Source organism: Hipposideros armiger, unplaced genomic scaffold (genome assembly GCF_001890085.2).
Source record: "Hipposideros armiger isolate ML-2016 unplaced genomic scaffold, ASM189008v1 scaffold_28, whole genome shotgun sequence".
Lineage (NCBI taxonomy): Eukaryota > Metazoa > Chordata > Mammalia > Chiroptera > Hipposideridae > Hipposideros > Hipposideros armiger.
In genome coordinates, this window is record NW_017731378.1 from 4,796,478 (window position 1) to 4,816,674 (window position 20,197).

General features: G+C 36.6%; 1 protein-coding gene across 10 annotated transcripts in view; it reads right to left on the minus strand.

Moving 5' to 3' along the window:
• Nucleotides 1-20,197, minus strand: part of NT5C2 (5'-nucleotidase, cytosolic II) — a 121,330-nt gene that overhangs the window by 46,138 nt on the left and 54,995 nt on the right. For 8 of the 10 annotated variants that reach the window (XM_019636398.1, XM_019636397.1, XM_019636389.1 and 5 more), the window contains exon 2: nucleotides 17,970-18,089. In XM_019636398.1, the coding sequence (XP_019491943.1) occupies nucleotides 17,970-18,070 (101 nt within the window). In that variant the 5' untranslated portion in view covers nucleotides 18,071-18,089. Of the gene's footprint in view, nucleotides 1-5,241; nucleotides 5,577-17,969; nucleotides 18,090-20,197 lie in introns of those variants that run through there. The other 2 variants (XM_019636396.1, XM_019636395.1) reach the window with 2 other exon arrangements.

The window sequence follows — 20,197 nt, forward strand, 5'->3', positions numbered from 1 at the left end:
AAATAAATCTGTGACACAGAGAAGCACACAAGGAAATATGTACATCTCAGCCTTGACACTGAGTCCTCCCCCTGAGAGTTTGAATAAGTCAGTCATGTAGTTTTGTGGTCTATATTTACACCACAAGGATTGTTAAAATTATTGCCCCTAAGTGACTAAAAGAAATGAAATTCTCTCTGGAAGAACTCAAATTAATTCTAGGTGGTATTCTATTCAATGCAGCCCAATTTCAGATATGTTTAACTGTGAAAAAAGTGTGTATCTTGGGCCGGCCGAGTGGCTCAGCTGGTTAAGAGCTTGCTCGGGAGCGCCAGCTCTGAGCAGCAGGGCTGCAGTTCAGATCCCACATTGAGGGACAGTGACCCTCGTCCTCTACAGCTACAATGATGAACAACAGCTCGACCTGGAGCTGGGATGCTGTGAGTCACTGGCAACGGCGTAGGCTGCAGTGGGGCTGCAGTGGGCTGCCGTGAGCTACGCGAGTGGCTGGCAGCCAGCATGAGTGGCCAGCAGCTGGTGTGAGCTGCCGGGAGCCGCTGTGAGCGGCCAACCAATGACCAGCGACCGCTTGCCTCACCGAGGAAGAGCATTATTATACCAACATGGACCAGTGAAGCAACGTCCTCCACAACTAGACTGAAGAACAAAAACAGCAATTTGTCTACCTGTCTGTTCCCCTTTCCCGATTCCCCAACGCTGTTCCTCTCCCCCCAATTCCCCAATAAAATCTTAAAAAAAAAAAAAAAAGTTTGTATCTTAAAAGTGATAAAATACTAAGAGTACTGATCATACTACCTTTCCACCAAAGATTTCAAAGCAGACTTTAAGGAGATTCATCAAAAATGTTTCAGTAACAGACATTAAAATTCCCTTCACCTTCATTCTCAAATGAAGAAACCGCAGTAATGGAAGCAAGATAGTGGGGAATAAAAGAGAAGACTAACAAATTAAGAAAAATACACAAATTAAGGAAGAAATCAGAGATAATATCAGTATACTTCTGAAAATAAACCTTACTATTCTAAAACCTCAGTCTAATTAAACACAGGTTTTTCCAATTCCATTTTTCCTATTTTCCTCTAAATTGTTTTTTACTTTTTCTCCCCAACTTTTTAAAAAATAAAGACCAATGTATAGAGGATAATTTATAGAATGCAGCAAAACATCAAGGTTGAATTATGTGGGACAAAAACAAGAGAAGAAACTATGATTATCCTGTTATCGTTAGAACAAATTAACAAGCTACTATGTCTATAATGAAAAAGAGAGGTCAAAATTTAGGATGTAAAATAAAAGCAAATGATAAAACTCATTTTGGCCTCTTACTTAAAAGACAGCAGCTCTAGTAATAAAAGGCATTCTAACAACTATAGAGGATGAGGGTTACATCATGAGACTGAAAGGAGGGTGCATTTTTTCCTCTATTACTCATCCTAGAGTACCTGTATTTCCCCAAATATACTCCCTTGAATGTGAATAACCATTTTATTTACAAAATTTTAAATAAGCAAGTTGAGGAGCTTTTCAAGTCTTGTTTTCCCACCAAATTTATTGAGGTCTGGTTTACTTAAAATTCACCCATTTTAAGTATGCCAAGTTTGGTGAATTTTGGCAATTGTATACACTGAAGTAACAACTACTACAATCAACCCAAAACATTTTTTACTGTCCTTTTGGAATACCTCCCAATCCCTGGCCCCAGGCTACCTGCTTTCTGTCACTACAGTTTTCTTATAAATAGAATCAAGCATCATGTATAATAGTTTGTGTCTGGCCTCTTAGCACAAAACTTCTGATATTCGTTCATGTTATTATATGTATCATTAATTATTTTATTCCTGAGTAGTATACCATTGTGTGGATATACCACAATTTGTTTATCTATTGGTTAATAGATATTTTGGGCTGTTCCTGGTTTTGACTATTATAAATAAGGCTGCTATGAATAGTCATATACAAACCAGTGTGGACATATGCTTTCGTTTCTCTTGGGTAAATAAATGTCTAAAAGTGGAATTACTTGGTTAAATGATAAGTTTATGTTTAACTTCAAAATGCATTGCTAAAACTGTTTTTTATTTTGTATTCTCAACAGCAGCGCATGAGAGTTCCAGTTGCTCCACACTGTCATTGTTTTCCATTTAAGTCTGGTTCTCAACCTGGGGGTCGCGACCCCTTTAGGGGTCGAACGACCCTTTCACAGAGACCATCAGAAAACAAAAAGATATTTACATTATGATTCATAACAGTAGCAAAATTACAGTTATAGAGTAGCAACGAAAATAATTTTATGGTTGGGGGTCACCACAACATGAAGAACTGTATTAAGGGGTCACGGCATTAGGAAGGTTGAAAACCGCTGATTTAAGTCATTCTAGTTATTTAATTTAGTCATTCTAGTGAGTGCAGTGGCATCTCATTGTGGTTTTAATTTGAATTTCCTTAATGACTAATAATGTAGGACATCTTATCAAGTGCTTATTGGCCGTATCTTTTTTTGGTGTGAAGTATCAATTAAAATCTCTTGTCCATCTTTACACTAGGTTATTTGCTTTATTGTTGTATTGTAAAGATTCTTCATATATTTGGGGTATAAGTCTTTAATCAGATACACTCACACACATACACACACAGGGAATATTTTTCACCCAGTCTGTTTTCTTAATGGTGTCTTTCAAAATGCATTTAAAAAATTTTTTTTATGAAGCCCGATTTATCAATTTTGTCTTTCATGTTTTTATATATTTTATCTAAGAAATCTTTACCTAATTCAAAGTCACATAGATTTTCATCTATACTTTATTTTTAACTTTTATATTTAGGTCTACAATCCATTTTGCGTTATTTTTTTATATATGGTTTAAGGTAAAGGTTGAGGTTCATTTATTTTTTTCTCTGAATATTCAGTTGTTCCAGCACATCTGTTAAAAAGAAAAACCTTGGGGCCGGCCGAGTGGCTCAGTTGGTTAACAGTTGGCTTAAGATCACGAGCTCTGAGAAACAGGGCCACCGGCTCGATTCCCACATGGGCCAGTGACGCTGTGCTTGAGCTGAGCTGTCACTGAGCTGCCAACAGGTGGCAGGATGGCTCAGCTGATGAGAGCACACACTCTTAACAACACTGCCTGTGTGGTGGTGGGCTATGCCCGCCTGCAACTAAGACGAAACTCAGCACCTTGAGCTGAGCTGCCACCCAGATGGCTCAGTGGATAAAGCATGCGCTCTTAACAACAAGGTTGCCGGGTTCGACTCCCGTATGGGATGATGGCTATGCCCACCCATAACTAAGACTGAACACAGCACCTTGAGCTTAGAGGCCATGAGCTGCTGATGGGAAGTCAGATGGTGACTGGCGCCCTCCACAACTAGGACTGAAGAACAACAATTTGGCTGGTCCCCTTCCCTAATTCCCCAACACTGCTCCCCTCCCCCAATTCCCCAATAAAAAAAAAATAAATAAAAAGACTAACCTTTTCCCATTGAATTACCTTGGCCTTACTGCTGAAATATCAACTGACTATATATGTGTGGCTCTATGAACTCCCTATTAGGTTACATGATTTATATAAGTCTTACACTCATACCACACTGTCTTGATTACCATAGGTTTACATAATGCTCAAGTATAATTTTTGGTAATTTAATTCTAATAACAATCCTGTCCTATTACTTACTACTAGGGAAATATTTCATAGATACCAAATGACAGACTTTACTATGTGTCAGAATATCACATATACAAAAATTGTGAATATAAGAATTCTTTTCATCTCAAAGTACAAAATTTATCCATTTATTTTTAAAGACAGCAAAAGAGTATAATAACTGATTACATTTATGTAATCCAAATCCAAACATTTTAAATGCACTTGGTTCATTACCTATTTAGACAGTACAGGAATTGCCTTAGGAGCCCCTAGAAATGAACCTAAAAGAAAATCTCAGCCTCCATAGTGTTCTTTGGTTTATATAAATCTAACTAACCAATTCTTACATACGCTTTACCAAAGGGGAAAATTAGTACTAATTACTTCCCAAGATTTTCACTGCATCTAGAAATGCAGTTCTTAAACCTACAAACCAGCTTTATAAATAACCATGTATATAAGACTACCAAATATACCAGGAACCGCGATAATCTTTATCATAAAAACTGATTAACAACTGCAGATTTGTAGCCAGTGCTGGAAGAAAACCTAAAGTCAGTCCTTTCATAATTTTAACATTTAAAGAAACCTCAAAATTCTAGTGATGTCATGAGTGGTCTAAAAGTAATACGGAATTATTTATACCATGGTTTGCTCTCTTTATTCAATAATGAAGTTTAAAATAGCAGTAAAGTCGGGCAATTTTATTTTGCTTGCAATCGATACATGATTAGATTAAAATAAATTATAAGCACAGGCTCTGAAACCACTTCAAAATTTCTAATAGAACAAAGAACTAGAAAAAATTAAGGGCATCCACAAAATCACAATTAAAAATATACTGTATTTTTGAAGATTTTTTTGAGAGATCTATGTGCTATTTAATCAAAGAGAATGTCTCTCTCTAAAGTCTACTTATGCCTGAAGGCTAGGAGTGAGATAATCAACAGTATGCAGACATTAACTTACATGTCACCTATTACAGGGGTCACAAAGAGAAAATTGATGACAATTCAGACTCCAAAGCATAAGAGAAAATAATATTAAAACAATTTAAAAACCTAACAGAACTATTTTATATTGCAAATAAAAAAGAACAGGAGATTCTATTCAAAATTTTTTGCCTACAATGCCCAGAAAGAAATAAAATCACAGGCTGTTTTCTCTCAATCTTCCACACCACGTTCTAAAGATACAATTTATTTTAAAATGCCTTTGTATTTTTAAACTACACTAATTTCTATGTAAAACTCTTGGTAAAGACACCACTGTTTGATTCCAATCTTCATAAATACTTTCTACCAAAAAACAAAATGAGTTTACCACAGAGTAAAGAGGGTGCTTATAACTCACTAAATTTCTGTTAAGATTATCCATCCTCAATGCTGTCTTTCAAACTAGCAATAGTAACTTTACAGTAGATTACATGTGAAACACTAACAATGTAAGCTTTCAGCTGAATTTCTTTCAATCTTTCCCTCTACCTCCATTCTCAGGCTGGTAACACTTCTTATTAATCTTCCAATTCACTCAGATGACAGGAACACCTCTTCACTGAGAAAAATGAGGGGAAAAGAATAATAAACTCACTTACCCTTCCTTAGACATTCTCAAAGATCTACTTCCTCTGGATGAGAATACAGGATCAACAAACAAGCTTCACTGATCTCTTGAGAACTGTAGCTCATTTGTTAAAGCACAGAGAACTCCGGCCCTGAGAGGCCCAACAAATTTGGGCACGATGCCGAACCCTAACCAGGCAATATCTCAGTGACCAATACCCTCAGCTTTAAATCCTTAAAAACCTAAGAATAATAGAAAAAAAACTGGAGAACAGGAAAAATAACTAGTAGTCTGAGCTGTTTAAGACTAGCCAGTTTAGAAAGGAGACAATCCAGATGGCAAGTTCCTGTAAGAGACGGGAATCGTTACTGGCAAACACACAGAAAAAGCAAATTTACCCCCTAATGAGGCCCGCCAACAGTACGCAAACAATGTGAGTGTCACAGAATGGAGGGGCCCTAGTCAGTCCAAATCATTTTTAGTTTGCTCTGGGAAAAAATAAACAAACAGGATAAATAATATTATGTTTTAATTATTAGTTTAGTTATGCCATCCCTTAGAAAATGAACAATGTGAACTACAAGGGAATCAAGTATGTGCCGATCATGTTACAGAAGGAACCTAAAGTATTTCCACACTGAGGTCTTTTTTTCTGATCATTAACTGCTTTTAAAGGAAAATATCTGTTACTCAATCGCCTGAAAATTTCAGCTCATGTGAAAAATTTACAGATCTTTGGCATATGGGGATAAATCCAGAACATTCTAAAGGTTAATTCCAAATTTCAGAGCAAATGGAGGTTTGAAAGAAAAACTTCTGCAACATTCCTGCCTCCTGACCAATATAATGCATAGGGATTATGCAACAGAAGGAATAAACAAGTGTGCTAAAGTCTCAGAATCTTACACTGAGATAGCAAATAAATCCTCTCTGCAGTGATTCAAATTAAAAATATACATAGCCTTAAAGAAATACTACTTGAATTAAAACTTCAAATTAAAAAAAAAGCTTTCTCTTTAAATATTACCTAAATATCTTACCATAAAAGTTTCTATTAGTTATTAAAATGTTTAGTCACCAAGTAACTAAAAGCACTGTTAAAAACTATTAACTCAAACAAAATTTTCAGTTTATTTAGAAAAGCAGTATGGTGTAGTGGAAAGAGAATGAGCACTGAACAACTACGTTTAAATCCCAGCTCTTCTACTTTCTACAATAGCGTTGGAAACTTAAATAAATTACTTAACCTAAGCCTGAGATTTTTTTTATCTATAGAACATAGATAACATCTGGTAGGGTTGTTGTCTGTCATACATAAGTACTCAAAGAACTATTGTAACTTGGAAAGTGGGGGTACATGGAAAGCAATTGGACTGTGAAGCATTACCTCATCAACACAGCTCTTGGGAAATACTTTTTAAAAATCCAATTCTCAAATTGTACATGAATATAAAGGGCTTTCATTGAATACCCTCAAACCAAATTCTATAAATACAAGAACACAAATTGAATATGGAAAAATGATCTAATCCTTAAAGTTGCCAATTTCTCATGGCGTCCCTGGATTTTCATCTTATGGCATCACAATTCAGTGTGGTGGAAATAAATGTAATTCTATTTTAAGACTTTACTACTTACAAAAAGAAGGGAAAAGAAAAATGCTCACCTGAACAGAGATTATACACTTACAAGAGCTTCCTGTGCAAAAGAACCTGCATTGTCTGCAAATGAATAGCTCTTTCAAACTCCATCCATATATTCAAGAAATATTTACTGAATCTCTGTGTGCGTGGTACCAGTAATACAAAAATAATCATGACAGTCTTTGATTTTAAGGAGTTCGAAGTCTAATTAAAGAGGCCCATTCACAGTTTAAACGTAGTGCCTAATTATGGTATTAGAGATATGCACAACTGAGAGGTATATCTCTATTCTCTTGGCTGAATCTTATTGAAAGAATGCCGCAGTTGTTTCTTTTTAAACTGACACTGTGATAAGCACTTTATATTTCTATTATCTCATTTAATTGTCAAATAACTCTATGAAGTAGAAATTATTCCAATTCCATAAATGACAAAACAAAAGTTTATAGAAGTTAAATACTGTGATTCTAAGGAAATTAAACGGAATAATCCAAAATGCTACTCTTAGGCTCAGGCTCTTAACCACCATGGTAAAAAGACTAGTTAGCAGGTGTTAATCAGGCTAAAAGGAAAAGAGGTGGTGAAGAACATTTCTATAGAAGAGGAACTATGAACAGAAAGCAGTGACACAGGCATTACGATGTATGGGGGGGGGGTGAAACTAGACGAAATGGAAAAATACCTAGAAACACACAAACCGATACTGATCAAGGAGAAAGAGTCAATGTGAATGGACTTTTAATAAGTAAATAGATTAAGCTGGTAATCAAACACCTTTCAACAAAGAAAAACTGAGAACTGATAGTTTCACTGTTAAATTCTATCAAATGTTTAAAGAATTAACAGCAATCCTTCTCAAACTTTTCTAAAAAACAGAAGCTGAAACACTTCTCAGATCATTCTATGTAGCCAATATCATATCTTGATACCAAAGCCAGTTAAGACATTGCAATCAGGGCCGGCCGAGTGGCGCGATGGTTAAGAACTGGCTTGGGACGCCAGAGGACCCCAGTTCGGATCCCACGTATGAGGGACAGTGACACTGCCCTCTACAGCTAAGATGCTGAACAACAGCTCGACCTGGAGCTGGGCTGCCGTGAGTCGCCGGCAACGACGTAGGCTGCATGCAGCCCCTGCTGCAGTGGGTTGCCATGGGTTACCGTGTGTAGCCAGCAGCCAGCGTGAGCAGCCAGCAGCCACTGTGAGCGGCCGTCCAGAAGCCGGCAACTGATGTGCCTCGCCCAGGAAGAGCACAATGATGGTGCCAACTTGGGCCAGTGAAGTAACATCCTCCACTAGAATGAAGAACAAAAGGATAGCAACTTGTCTGCTCCCCTTCCCCTAATTCCCCAATTAAAAAAAAAAAAAAAAAGACATCACAATCAAAGAACAATATCCCTTATGAATACAAACGCAAAAATTCTCAAAATACTAGCAAACCAAACCCAATGGCCCAGTGAAAGAATTATACACCGTGACCAAATGAGATTTGTCCCAGGAGTGCAAGGTTGGTTCAACATACAAAAATAATATTTAAAAGAACAAAAAACATACAATAATTTCAATAGACATACAAAAGTATTCTGATATTTATACAACTACATGGTACAACACAGATAAATCTTAAAAACATTATGCTACGTGAAAGATGCCAGACACAGAAGACCACACACTGTATGATTCCATTTATATGAAATGTCCAGAACAGGCAATTCCATAAGGGCAGAAAGTAAATTATTGATTACCAGGGGCTGGGGAGACAGAAGGGTAAGGGAGTGACTACTAATGGGTATGGTGTTTCTTTTTGGAGTGATAAAAATGTTCTGAAATTAGATAATGGTGATGGTTATATAACTGTCAATATATTAAAAACACTGAATTATATACTATTTTATGTTAAGTGAATTATATCTCAATAAAGCCATTTTTAAAAAAATACATATATAAAGACAAATCAGTAAGAAAAAGAGAAACCAACTGTCACAAAAGTAGGTTTTTAAATGGCTAGTTAACATATAAAGAAGTGTTCAACCTAATTACTCAAAACTAGGGCTGGCCGAGTGGCTCGTTGGTTAAAAGATGGCTTGGGAGCGCGAACTCTGAGCAGCAGGGCCTCCAGTTTGGATCCCACATGAGTGCCAGTGACACTGAGCCCTCTACAGCTAAGATGGTGAACAAGAGCTCGACCTGGAGCTGGGCTGCCGTGAGTCGCCAGCAACGGCATGGGCTGCAGTGGGCTGCCGCGAGCTACAATGAGTGACTGGCAGTCAGCATGAGCAGCTGGCAGCCGGCGAGAGCTGCCGTGAGCCACTGTGAGCGGCCGGCCATCCAATGTCCGGTGAGCGACTGACTGCCTCACCCGGGAAGAGCGCAATGATAATACCAACATGGGCCAGTGAAGCGACGTCCTCCACAACTAGACTAAAGAACAAAAGGACAGCAACTTGTCTGTTCCCCTTCCCCGATTCCCCAATGCTGTTCTCCCCCAATTCCCCAATAAAATCTTAAAAAAAAAAAATATCAAAACCAAAATGAGATGCCACTCCATATCCACCAGAATAATGAAAAGATCAATATTAAAGTATTGGTGACACTGCTGTAATACACTGCAGGTAGAACTGTAAAATCAGAGCAACCACATGGGAAAACTATTTTGCAGTATCTACTAAAAATAAACAGAAGCTTACCCTATAGCCCAGGAATCCTATTCCCAGGTAGAAGCCAAGAGAAATGAGTGCATTTATCCACCAAAAGACATGTTCAAAAATGTTTACAGCAGCATTATCCCTATATTTTTTAATTAAAATACAGTAAAATTGAACTCTTGAGATATACACAACTATGGATTTTAAGACATTTATAGATTCATGTAAAACCACCACAATCATGAGTCAAAACAGTTCCATTACCCCAAAAAACTTTCTCCTGCTCTCCTTTTGCAGTTACACTTCCTCTCCTCTGACAATTTCTAGGACCCACTTATTTGTTCTCTGTCACAATGGTTGTCTTTGTGAATGTCATATAAATAGAATCACACAACACGTAATCTTTTGAGGCGGGCTTTTTTGATTCAGCATTATGTCTGAGAGTCATCCCAGTTGCTATGTGTATCAATAGTTTGTTCCTGGGTTATATTTCATTGTATACATATACTGCATTTCGTTTATATATTCACCATTGAGGGATATATGAGTTGTTTCTAGTTTGAGGCAATTTTAAATAGACGTTTACAAACATTACTCATGTAGTTTTTTTGTGTAAGTTTTCATTTCTTTAGGTTAAGTATGTAGGAGTAAGATTTCTGAATCATGTGATGTCTCTAACTTTATAAGAAATTACCAAACTGTTTTGCAGAGTGGCCATACCATTTTGCCTTCTATCAGCAACGTATGAGAGAGTTCCAGTTACTCCATGCCCTTGGCAATATGTGGTATTGTCAGTATTTTTTATTTTAGTCACTGTAATAGGCATATACATTGTGGTTTTAATTTGTATTTCCTAATGGCTAATAATGTTAAACATGTGCTTTTATGCCATCCATATATCTTCTATAGTGACATGTCAGTATTTTGCCTATTTCTTCATTGGGTTGTTTTCATACTGTTGAATTTTACAAGTTCTTTATGTACTCTGGATACAAGTCCTTTATCAGATGTGTGACTTACAAATATTTTCCCAGTCTGTAATAGCTTTATACTTAATAGCTAAAAACTGTAAAAAGCCCAAAGGTTCATCAACAGAAAAGCAATAAACTGTGGTATACTGATAAAGTGGGATACCACATAGTAATAAAAAAGAACAAATAACCGATACACACAAAAACATGAATGAATCTCTCTCAGACATTACACTGAATAAAAGAAGCCATACACATAAGAGCCTTGAAGGAGAAATATGCTATCTATGAATAATATTTCCTCAACCTGAGTTTATTACATGGTTTCATTAAATCAAAGATCTGCTATCTTGTATTCTTTCTCTTCTTTGCCACTGCTGCCGCCACCACCACCACTTTTCCTTTTAATTTTAGTTTTAGGTGTATTGTTTTTGGAAGAAGCAGAGAAACAATTGAGAATGTTTTAGGATCCAGTATCTTCTTTCGAACAATTAAGTTTAGAGAATCTGTATTCTATAAAAGAGTATACCACCACACATTATAAAGAGCAGTTGTATCTAAAACAGACAAGAAATACCTATGATGTAAGAAAAAGGACATCACTGAGAGTATTCATAAAATTAAACTTATGTTGAGATAAATGTAGATTCACATGTAGGAATAAGAAATAACAGACAGATCCTCTGTACTCCTCACACAGTTTCCCCCAACGGAAATAACTTTCATAAATATAGTACAATGTCACAATCAGGAAACTGACATTGACACAATTCACCAACCTTATTCATATTTCACCAGTTTCACATACTCGTACACCCATTTGTGTGTGTATAGATTCCTGTGATCACCATTAGAGTCAAGATACAAAACAGCTCTATCACAAGGATTCCTCCGGCTACTGTTCTACATCCACCTCCCTCTACCCACCCCAATCCCTAAACTCTCTGGCAACCCCTACTCTGTTCTCAATCTCCATAATTTTGTCATTTCGAGAAAGTTACAGACATGGAGTCATACAGCATATAACCTTTTGAAATTGGCTTTATTAATTCAACATAATTTTCTTCAGACATATCAAAGCTGTCTGTATTAATAGTTCATTCCCTTTTACTACTGAACAGTAGTCCATAGATAAAATGCTTTGGGTGAAATAAGTAGCCTAAAAAATCTTACCAGTCCTTCCTCATCTGTCACTCCCTAGAAATGTGAAACACTCATCAAAGCATTAAAATTATATACTAACAAAAAAATTATCACAGTTCTGATACTCTACCTGATTCTTCTTATTTTGACAAAATATATGCCATCTGCACATGATTTAGGAAACATGGCTCCTTGGCATTCCTGAGAACCTATATTTTCCATGTAATTTTCAATTTTAAAATGGTTATTGAAATTTTAACAACATATCCATTTGAGTATTTGAACCCATACTAAAATGACAAGTTAAGCCAACTTGAACCACAACACAACGAAAGATGAATGATATTCATGTGATATCCATAAAGGTTAAGAGAGAAATAAATTAAAATTATCAAACTGGCAGTCTCTGTCTACATAAAACCCCGATACCTGCTTTTAATCTGAGGTTAAAAAAAGAAAATCATCATTTCTAATTCCACTAGTGCCACGCTACAGGTACCACAAAATAACTTTATGTAAGTACACAAATTCCTTTTTATTCTTTCAACATGTATAGTAAATTTATTTTTAATTGGAGAAGAAACTATTATTCAACAGGTTTAAATAAAGACTGGTATGGCTTTGGAAGCCTAAATTTCATTTTAAAAAATAATTTCAGATAAATATATAAAGAACTTTAACTACAAAGTGATTGCAATGTCTTTTAAAATAAGGGGGAAAAAAGTCTTTTAAAATAACCGAAAATTCACCAGCCCAATTACTTATCAAATTTCAATTCAACATGATAGAAAGCACTGCTGAATTCCTAACCTGTTGTCATAAAGAGCCAACTCACAGAAATTCTTCTGTACTAATCATCAAAACTTTAAAAGGGTAAAACCAAATACCTGACTTCAGCATCCTGGGCACAGGCAATGTGGAGAGCGGACGAAAAATGTAATTGTTCCATTCTTGGATTTGGTAGATACAAATTCTGATCTGTACTGATCACTATTAGAATCTAGGTGTTAAACGAGGAACTGTTGAAGAGGTAATTGTCTAACCTGCCTCCTTCAAGCCACTATAACATCTGAGTAGCTCAGCCTATCTTCTGACCATAGAGCAAAACATCTCAGTGAAGGGTTTGGCCTGATGACTATCCTCAGCCTAGAAAACTCAACAACCACAATAAGGAAATGGAAGAACAACAGTCATACATTCTGAAGGCTAGTTTCTTAATGACGTATGACCATCATTTCCATTTTGAAATTTAGAAGACTAATATTAAGCAAGAAAAAGACTGAAAGTTAGATGTTTATTTACTTAGCTAAAAATATTTAGCTTCTTCTAAAAGTGAATTCTGTCATCTTATACAATGTACAGTTTATGATAAATGATCATAATAGTCTGCCTAATTTAGCCAATGATAAATTACCAACTCCAATAAATGTCTTGAATAAAAAGCCCTGGAAACAGAATACTTTACAAACTGAATTAACTACTAAACTAAAATGTCTGCTAAATGGTTTCAAAATTTTTAATTAACAAAAGCAAATATCTGCAAGAGTTTAACAGCCAGATTTTTTATATTAAAAGAAAATTTTGCAATATGCTACAACATGGATGAACCTTGAAGACATGCTTAGCGAAATAAACCAGTCACAAAAAGACAAGTACTGTATGATTCCACTTATGTGAGGTACTTAGAATAGTCCAAAGTATAATGGTGGTTGTTTGTCAGGGGCTGGAGGGAAAGGGGAGAATAGGGAGTTACTGTTTAACAGGTACAGAGTTCCAATTTTACAAGATGAAAGAGTTATGGGGATGTATGGTAGTGATTGATGGCTGCTCAACAATGTGAATGCATTTAATACCACTGAACTGCACACTTAAAAACGTTAAGATGGTAAATGTTATGTTATGTATACTTTACCACAATAAAAAAATTAAGAAAAGGGGTAGGGTGGGGTGAGAAAAGAGAAATGAAGAAAAAAAACTTTTGAATAAAAAATTCAAGCCCTTGAAGATTTTAGATTGCCCTTAACTATACGGAGAACGTAGGGTGCAGTGCCTATCTAAAATCTTCCAGGAAATATCATTCCAAATGAGTCAGAAGTACACTCAAGCTATGACATAGTAAATACAATTAGGACACTTGATGTTTACTACATGATCTCACTTCATTGAGTAATTCTAGCCCTTGTTTCCACTGATAAACATGTTACATCATAACCAACTGTATACTTTATAGCATAAAGATTAAGCAAATAATTGAACAGAAAGTAAAAACACCTTTCTTACAAATAAGCCTCTCTCAAATACATGTGTTTTATATATACATATACACAAACTGTTTTACACTTTAATTCCCATGCATATCTAGCAACGTCTCACACATTGCAGAGAATCATTAGTACGACTGATTTTGAATCTTCATACCTTGAAGAGAGCCTGAAATGTTTTTACTTTTTCAGGGTTTCAGGAATAACAGCAGCCTAAACATCTAGAAATGCTGCATAGCAGATGTTCCTGCTTAATAGTTACATCAATTTGTTATGAAATACCTTGTTTCCTTCGCATAAACACACATCAGAGAATTGTCATGGGGGTTGAAATTATGACCCAGTGCAGTGACTGGGAGTTTGTTCAATAAATGCTCAGCCTGTTTTCATTTGTGGATCAGTTGATTAAAGACTCTAACATGCAGTTGTGGATCATAAGCTCCCAAATAAGCAATTAGTAATTCAGAATTATTAACTTCAAAGCAAAAAAATATATATATATTTATTGAGCACAGAGTTTCTAAAGTTGGAAGAAACCTTAGGCATCTTCCTTATTTAATATCCCATCTCTTTACAGATCAAGAAACACCACGCAGAGAGAGGAAAATTGGCCTCCCCACAATCACAATTTCATAAAATCTGAACCCAGCGCTTCTGACTCTGACTCCAATTATTAACTTCTTTTTCTTTTCTTTTCTTTTTTTAGATTTTTATTGGGGAATTGGGGGAAGGGGAACAGACAAGTTGCTGTCCTTTTGTGTTTCAGTCTAGTTGTGGAGGACGTTGCTTCACTGGCCCAAGCTGGCACCATCACTGCACTCTTCCCGGGCGAGGCAGATCAGTCGCCGGCTTCTGGACAGCCGCTCACGGGGGCTGCTGGCCGCTGGCTACACACAGTAGCCCATGGCAACCCAATGAAGCCTACACCGCCGCCGGTGACTCACGGCAGCCCAGCTCCAGGTTGAGCTGTTGTTCAGCATCTTAGCTGTAGAGGGCAGTGTCTCTGGCCCTCATATGTGGGATCCGAACCGGGGCCCTCTGGCGTCCCAAGCCAGCTCTTAACCAACACGCCACTTGGCTGGCCCTTAACTTCTTTTTCACTGCTTAGAGCTAATTTCAGAGACAACGTTATTATCTTTTATTTTGTCATCTTCACTAATGTTCCTATGTTCAATGCATCATAAAATATACTGTTTCTGACTCTTACACTTCTATATTTTTAAAGTAAATAAAATCAGTTGTGTGCACTTCCTATATATCTTGATTATTAAAATTATGTACAAAAACTCAATATATTAAATTGTTTGGTACCTTGAAGCACAGCACTACCATAAATGTATCTTATTTTTCTTTCCCTGCTAGAGTTGCACCACTAAGGTGATCAAAACAGAAAACTGTGGCGTTCCATGAAACAAGGTAAATGGGTATTTTCCTTACAGTAGGATGAATTGGGGCTTCTACCTTGCCAAGACAGAGATTTGTTGTTAAGCCCACATGTTTAATTTAGGTCACATTCTTGAGCTTCCAGAATGCGTGAAATATAAATATGCATCGGATTAAGCTGATGAAAAAGGATGGTTTCCACTGCATGAAACTGTTGTTCAACTCATTCCACAAATACTTGAAATTGTTTTGAATGATAAGAAAACATAAAAACACTTTTGACCAAACCAAATAAGAATATAGGTGTTATGAGTGTTTCCAATGAATATAATAAGCAAAAAGGAAAAGCAGAATTAAAGATTATTTGGAATTTGGAAAGGGCAGTACCATAATTTTAACTCTCAGAGTACAAAAGTTAGCACATTTTAAGAAGTTCAGGGTTCACTATTTCCATCCTTTTAAGAAATGTGAGGGCCAGCCAAGGAGTGCACTGGTTAAGAGCTGTCTTGGGACGCCAGCTCTGAGCAGCAGAGCCCCAGTTCGTATCTCACATGAGGGCCAGTGACACTGACCTCTACAGCTAAGATGGTGAACAACAGCTCAACCTGGAGCTGGGCTGCCGTGAGTTGCCGGCAACGGAGTAGGTTGCAGTGAAGCTGCAGCAGGCTGCCATAAGCTACCGTGTGTGGCCAGCAGCCAGCGTGAGCGGCTGGTGGCCAGTGTGAGCTGCCAAGAGCCGCCGTCCAGGGACCGGCAACAGATCTGCCTCACCCAGGAAGAGTGCAATGATAATACCACATGGGCCAATGAAGCAACGTCCTCCACAACTAGACTGAAGAACAAAAGAGCAGCAACTTGTCTGTTCCCCTTCCCCGATTACCCAACGCTGTTCCCCTCCCCCAAATCCCCAATAAAAAAATCTAAAAACACCAAAAACAAAATTCAAGCCTTAAAAAAAAAAAAAAAAAAAAGAATGTGACACAGGTTGGCAGGAAAGTTATAAAAAGTAATAAAAGCTTATATATATCATGAGTTAATTGATTTGAACATAAAGCTTTTTGCTTTTGAAAGTTGGTTTTTAATTTTTCATCTTGAACTATCTCTTGATATAAGCTTTCAAGAGATTATTATATAGTCCAAGTAGTACTTACAATGTTTGTCCATATATTACATTTTTTCATAATGTAAACATCAATAAATATTGTAGTAAATTTTTGAAAAGCTAGTGAGTGACCTAACTATGAGGCAAATGTCACCAGTCTACTTTAAAAACCAACTATTGATACAATAACTAACTTTTAAAACATTCAATATCAAGTAACTATTTTCTTAAAAATATTAACTCTTCTGAAATACCAAAATGTTACCTAATTCTGACATAGCTTTCAACACAAAGAATGGAATCAGAATTATTTTTTGTCATCATTATTTTAACTTACCTGTATAAACAAGTTTAGACATCTTTCCAGAAAATATTTTTTAAAATTTTAAACTAATATTTCCTCTTTCCTCTAGTCCCACAACAAATAAGTGTAGACTTCCTGGAGTTCCCATGCGACTTTTTAGCACTACCAATGCACCATAATTTCTATTTATTCCTGACTTTTCCTTAGAATGGTCAGAGATAGTTCTAGTACAGTGCAGATCTTTCTATCCTATGAATTCAGAGAGAGTATAAACTTCTAACTTCTGTCTGAAAACAAATAATTCCTAAATGCAGTACCTACACTTCCAAGTGTCTTAGCTATTTAAGATCTAGGTAGAAGCAGCCCGTTAATTGAATCCATTAAAAGCGGCAAATAAACTGAAAAACTTTAAACATTTAATAAAGAAAAAGAAAATGTTACTAATACCCAGGGTAACCCACATTCAATCTAACACACAGTAGTAGCCAGTAGATACAATTTTAAAAATCTATTTGAAGATTATACAGTAAGTCCCTGACTTATGAACGAGTTCCGTTCCGGGAGAATGTTCATAAGTTGGATTCATTTTAAGTCCGACAAAGTGAGTCTTATACACCTTTGACACAAATACAGTATACAATGTAAAACTAATGATTGAACGATTCATGTTATAAGAATGAGTGACGTCTACCATCTTTTCTCCTCGGTCCAATCTCTCAATTATTTTCACTTTTGTTTCCAAGGTTCTTGCTTTGCACTTCCTAGCAGTCTCCTCCACATCACCACTGCTTTGCCTCTTGCTTCCAGACATCCTGGGCTCTGATTGAGCACTGTACTACTTACTGTACACTATCACACTGTACAGTAAGCACACAGCAGCACAACTGTGACAATGTCCGGAAGACACGTGAGCTACTTCCGCGATTTGTTCGCATCAACAAATATTCGTTCTGCGAGGTTCATTCATATCTGTGAAAGTTCGCAACTCGAATGTTCGTTAAGTCGGGGACTTACTGTAATCAGTTTGTGGTAAATATCAACTGAGAATTTCATTCTTATTAAGGTGCAAGTTTGTAGCAGCTGAAAACTTTCTGCTCTTAAGGACTTTTATTATATAAGCAGCAGTGAGAAATTTGAAATAAAAGTCAGCAGCAGTATAATGTACTCATGGTTAAAAGTCTGAACTTTGGACTGGGTTTGAACCATAAGTTTATCCTAACTTCTCTGCATATTAATTTCATCATCTGAAGATGATATGTACCCACTTTTCAAAGCTGTTTTGAGGATTAAACACACAAAATACTTACCGATGATAGGCTTCTCGCCGATACTTTTTCAGAGCATGCTTATCCATGTTAGCAGGCATATCTGCTGCATTCTGTAACCGATCACTCCAAGAGGTTGTCATTTTAATTGTATGCTGAATTCTAGAAAAAAAAAATTAGTACTGTAATTTAGTGGTTTAATATTGGTATCTATATGCTGATATCTGATTTTTTTTAAAATGAGAAAAACTCTAGCTTGCCAATTGCTTGATATAATTATCTACTTAAATATATTAAATATGGTAAATTTATGCAAAATATTCTGACACTTCCAAATGTGAATTTAGAAAAATAATTTCTATGATAACTTCTACCCAGAAAGAGCACATGTATCACTTCCAAATAATTAAGCCTAACTGCTAATAACAACTTTAATCTTACATTCTAGAAGAGACTGAGACCACCGATTTGTGGAAATACATAATTTTCAGTTAATACGTCAAAATACATAAACAAATTTTAAATTCTGATCAACATACTAACCTCAATCAATAGTGGTACAAATGTAAGTAATGTTTGCTTTCTATATATAATGCTTTTATATAAAAAATTATCTTTCAGCTGGTATAAAAGACTATGGACTAGAAGAAGTAAACTAAAACATTTCATCTCTTTAAAGTAAACATCTAAAAGGAGGTGAGTTGCTAACTGTGTAACTTAAATATATGAACACTAGGCATTGTTCTACGTTTCACTTCTATTTTTGAGGTTTTCATCAGTAAATAGTTTTCTTGTTTGTTTGTTTTTTTAGCTGAGCCATCCTGCCAACTGTTGGCAGCTCAGCTCAGGCTGGGAATCAAACCGGTGACCCTGTTGCTCAGAGCTTGCACTCAACTGAACCACTCAGTCGACCCTCATCTGTAAATAGTTTTAAATAAGGATGAAAAATATCCTTTTAGAGTTAAGAAATTTAACATTTTATTAAAATACCTATGTGAAAACATCTACAACCTAACTTATTTCTAATTTTGAAAATGCTAACATCATTTATGACATTAAGTTAATTTTTAAATAAATCATCTTTGCAGCTTTCAAGTAACAATTTATTGAGATGAAATTCACATACAAAAATTAACCATTTTATCACATACAAAAATTAACCATTTTATCACATACAAAAATTAACCATTTTAAAGTGAGTCAGTGGCATTTAGTACATTTATAATGTTGTGCAATCACCAACTATTAAGTTCCTAAATGTTTCCATCACTACAAAGTAAAACCCCTTACCCATTAAGCAGTTCTTCCCATTGCCACCACCCCCACCCCACCCCGGATCCCCAGCCCCTGGCAACCACCAATCTAGGTTCTGCCCCTATAGATTTATCTATTCTGGAAATTTCATATAAATAGAATAATACAATATGTAACCATTTTTATCTGGCTTCCTTCACTTAGCATATTTTCAAGTGTGTCTCAGATACTTCATCCCTTTTAATGCCTGAATAATAAATATTTCTCTGTATATACCACAATTTGTTCATTCATCTGCTGATGGACATTAAGACTATTTCTACCTTTTGCCTAGTATAAGTAGTGCTGCTATGAACATGTACGTACAATGTACCAGTTTCCAATTCTTTTGGATATATACTTAGGTCTGCAATAGTTTTTAAGTAATCAAGATTTCCAAACACTTGATAGAATAAAAGCACTGATACTTACAAACGAGTCTAGTTAAAATCTTATTCAAGTATAAAATTAATTTGAGAGAAGTTATTTGCTAGGGGTCAGCAAACTGCAGCTCACGAGCCATATGCAGCTCTTTAGGTACGTTCCATCTCAAAAGTTTGCCGGCCCCTGAGAGAGCCAAGCCTGTCCCTCACAACATTTTAAAATTTTTTCGAGAGCCAGGCCGGCCGAGTGGCGCGGTGGTTAAGAGCTGGCTTGGGACGCCAGAGGGCCCCGGTTCGGATCCCACATATGAGGGACAGTGACACTGCCCTCTGCAGCTAAGGTGGTGAACGGCAGCTCGACCTGGGGCTGGGCTGCCACGAGTCGCTGACCACGGTGTAGGCTGCAGCCCCTGTGGCAGTGGGTTGCCATGGGGTACCGTATGTAGCCAGCAGCCAGTGTGAGCGGCCAGCAGCAGCAGTGAGCGGCCGTCCAGAAGCCGGCGACTGATCTGCCTTGCCCAGGAAGAGCACAATGATGGTGCCAACTTGGGCCAGTGAAGCAACGTCCTCCACAACTAGACTGAAGAACAAAAG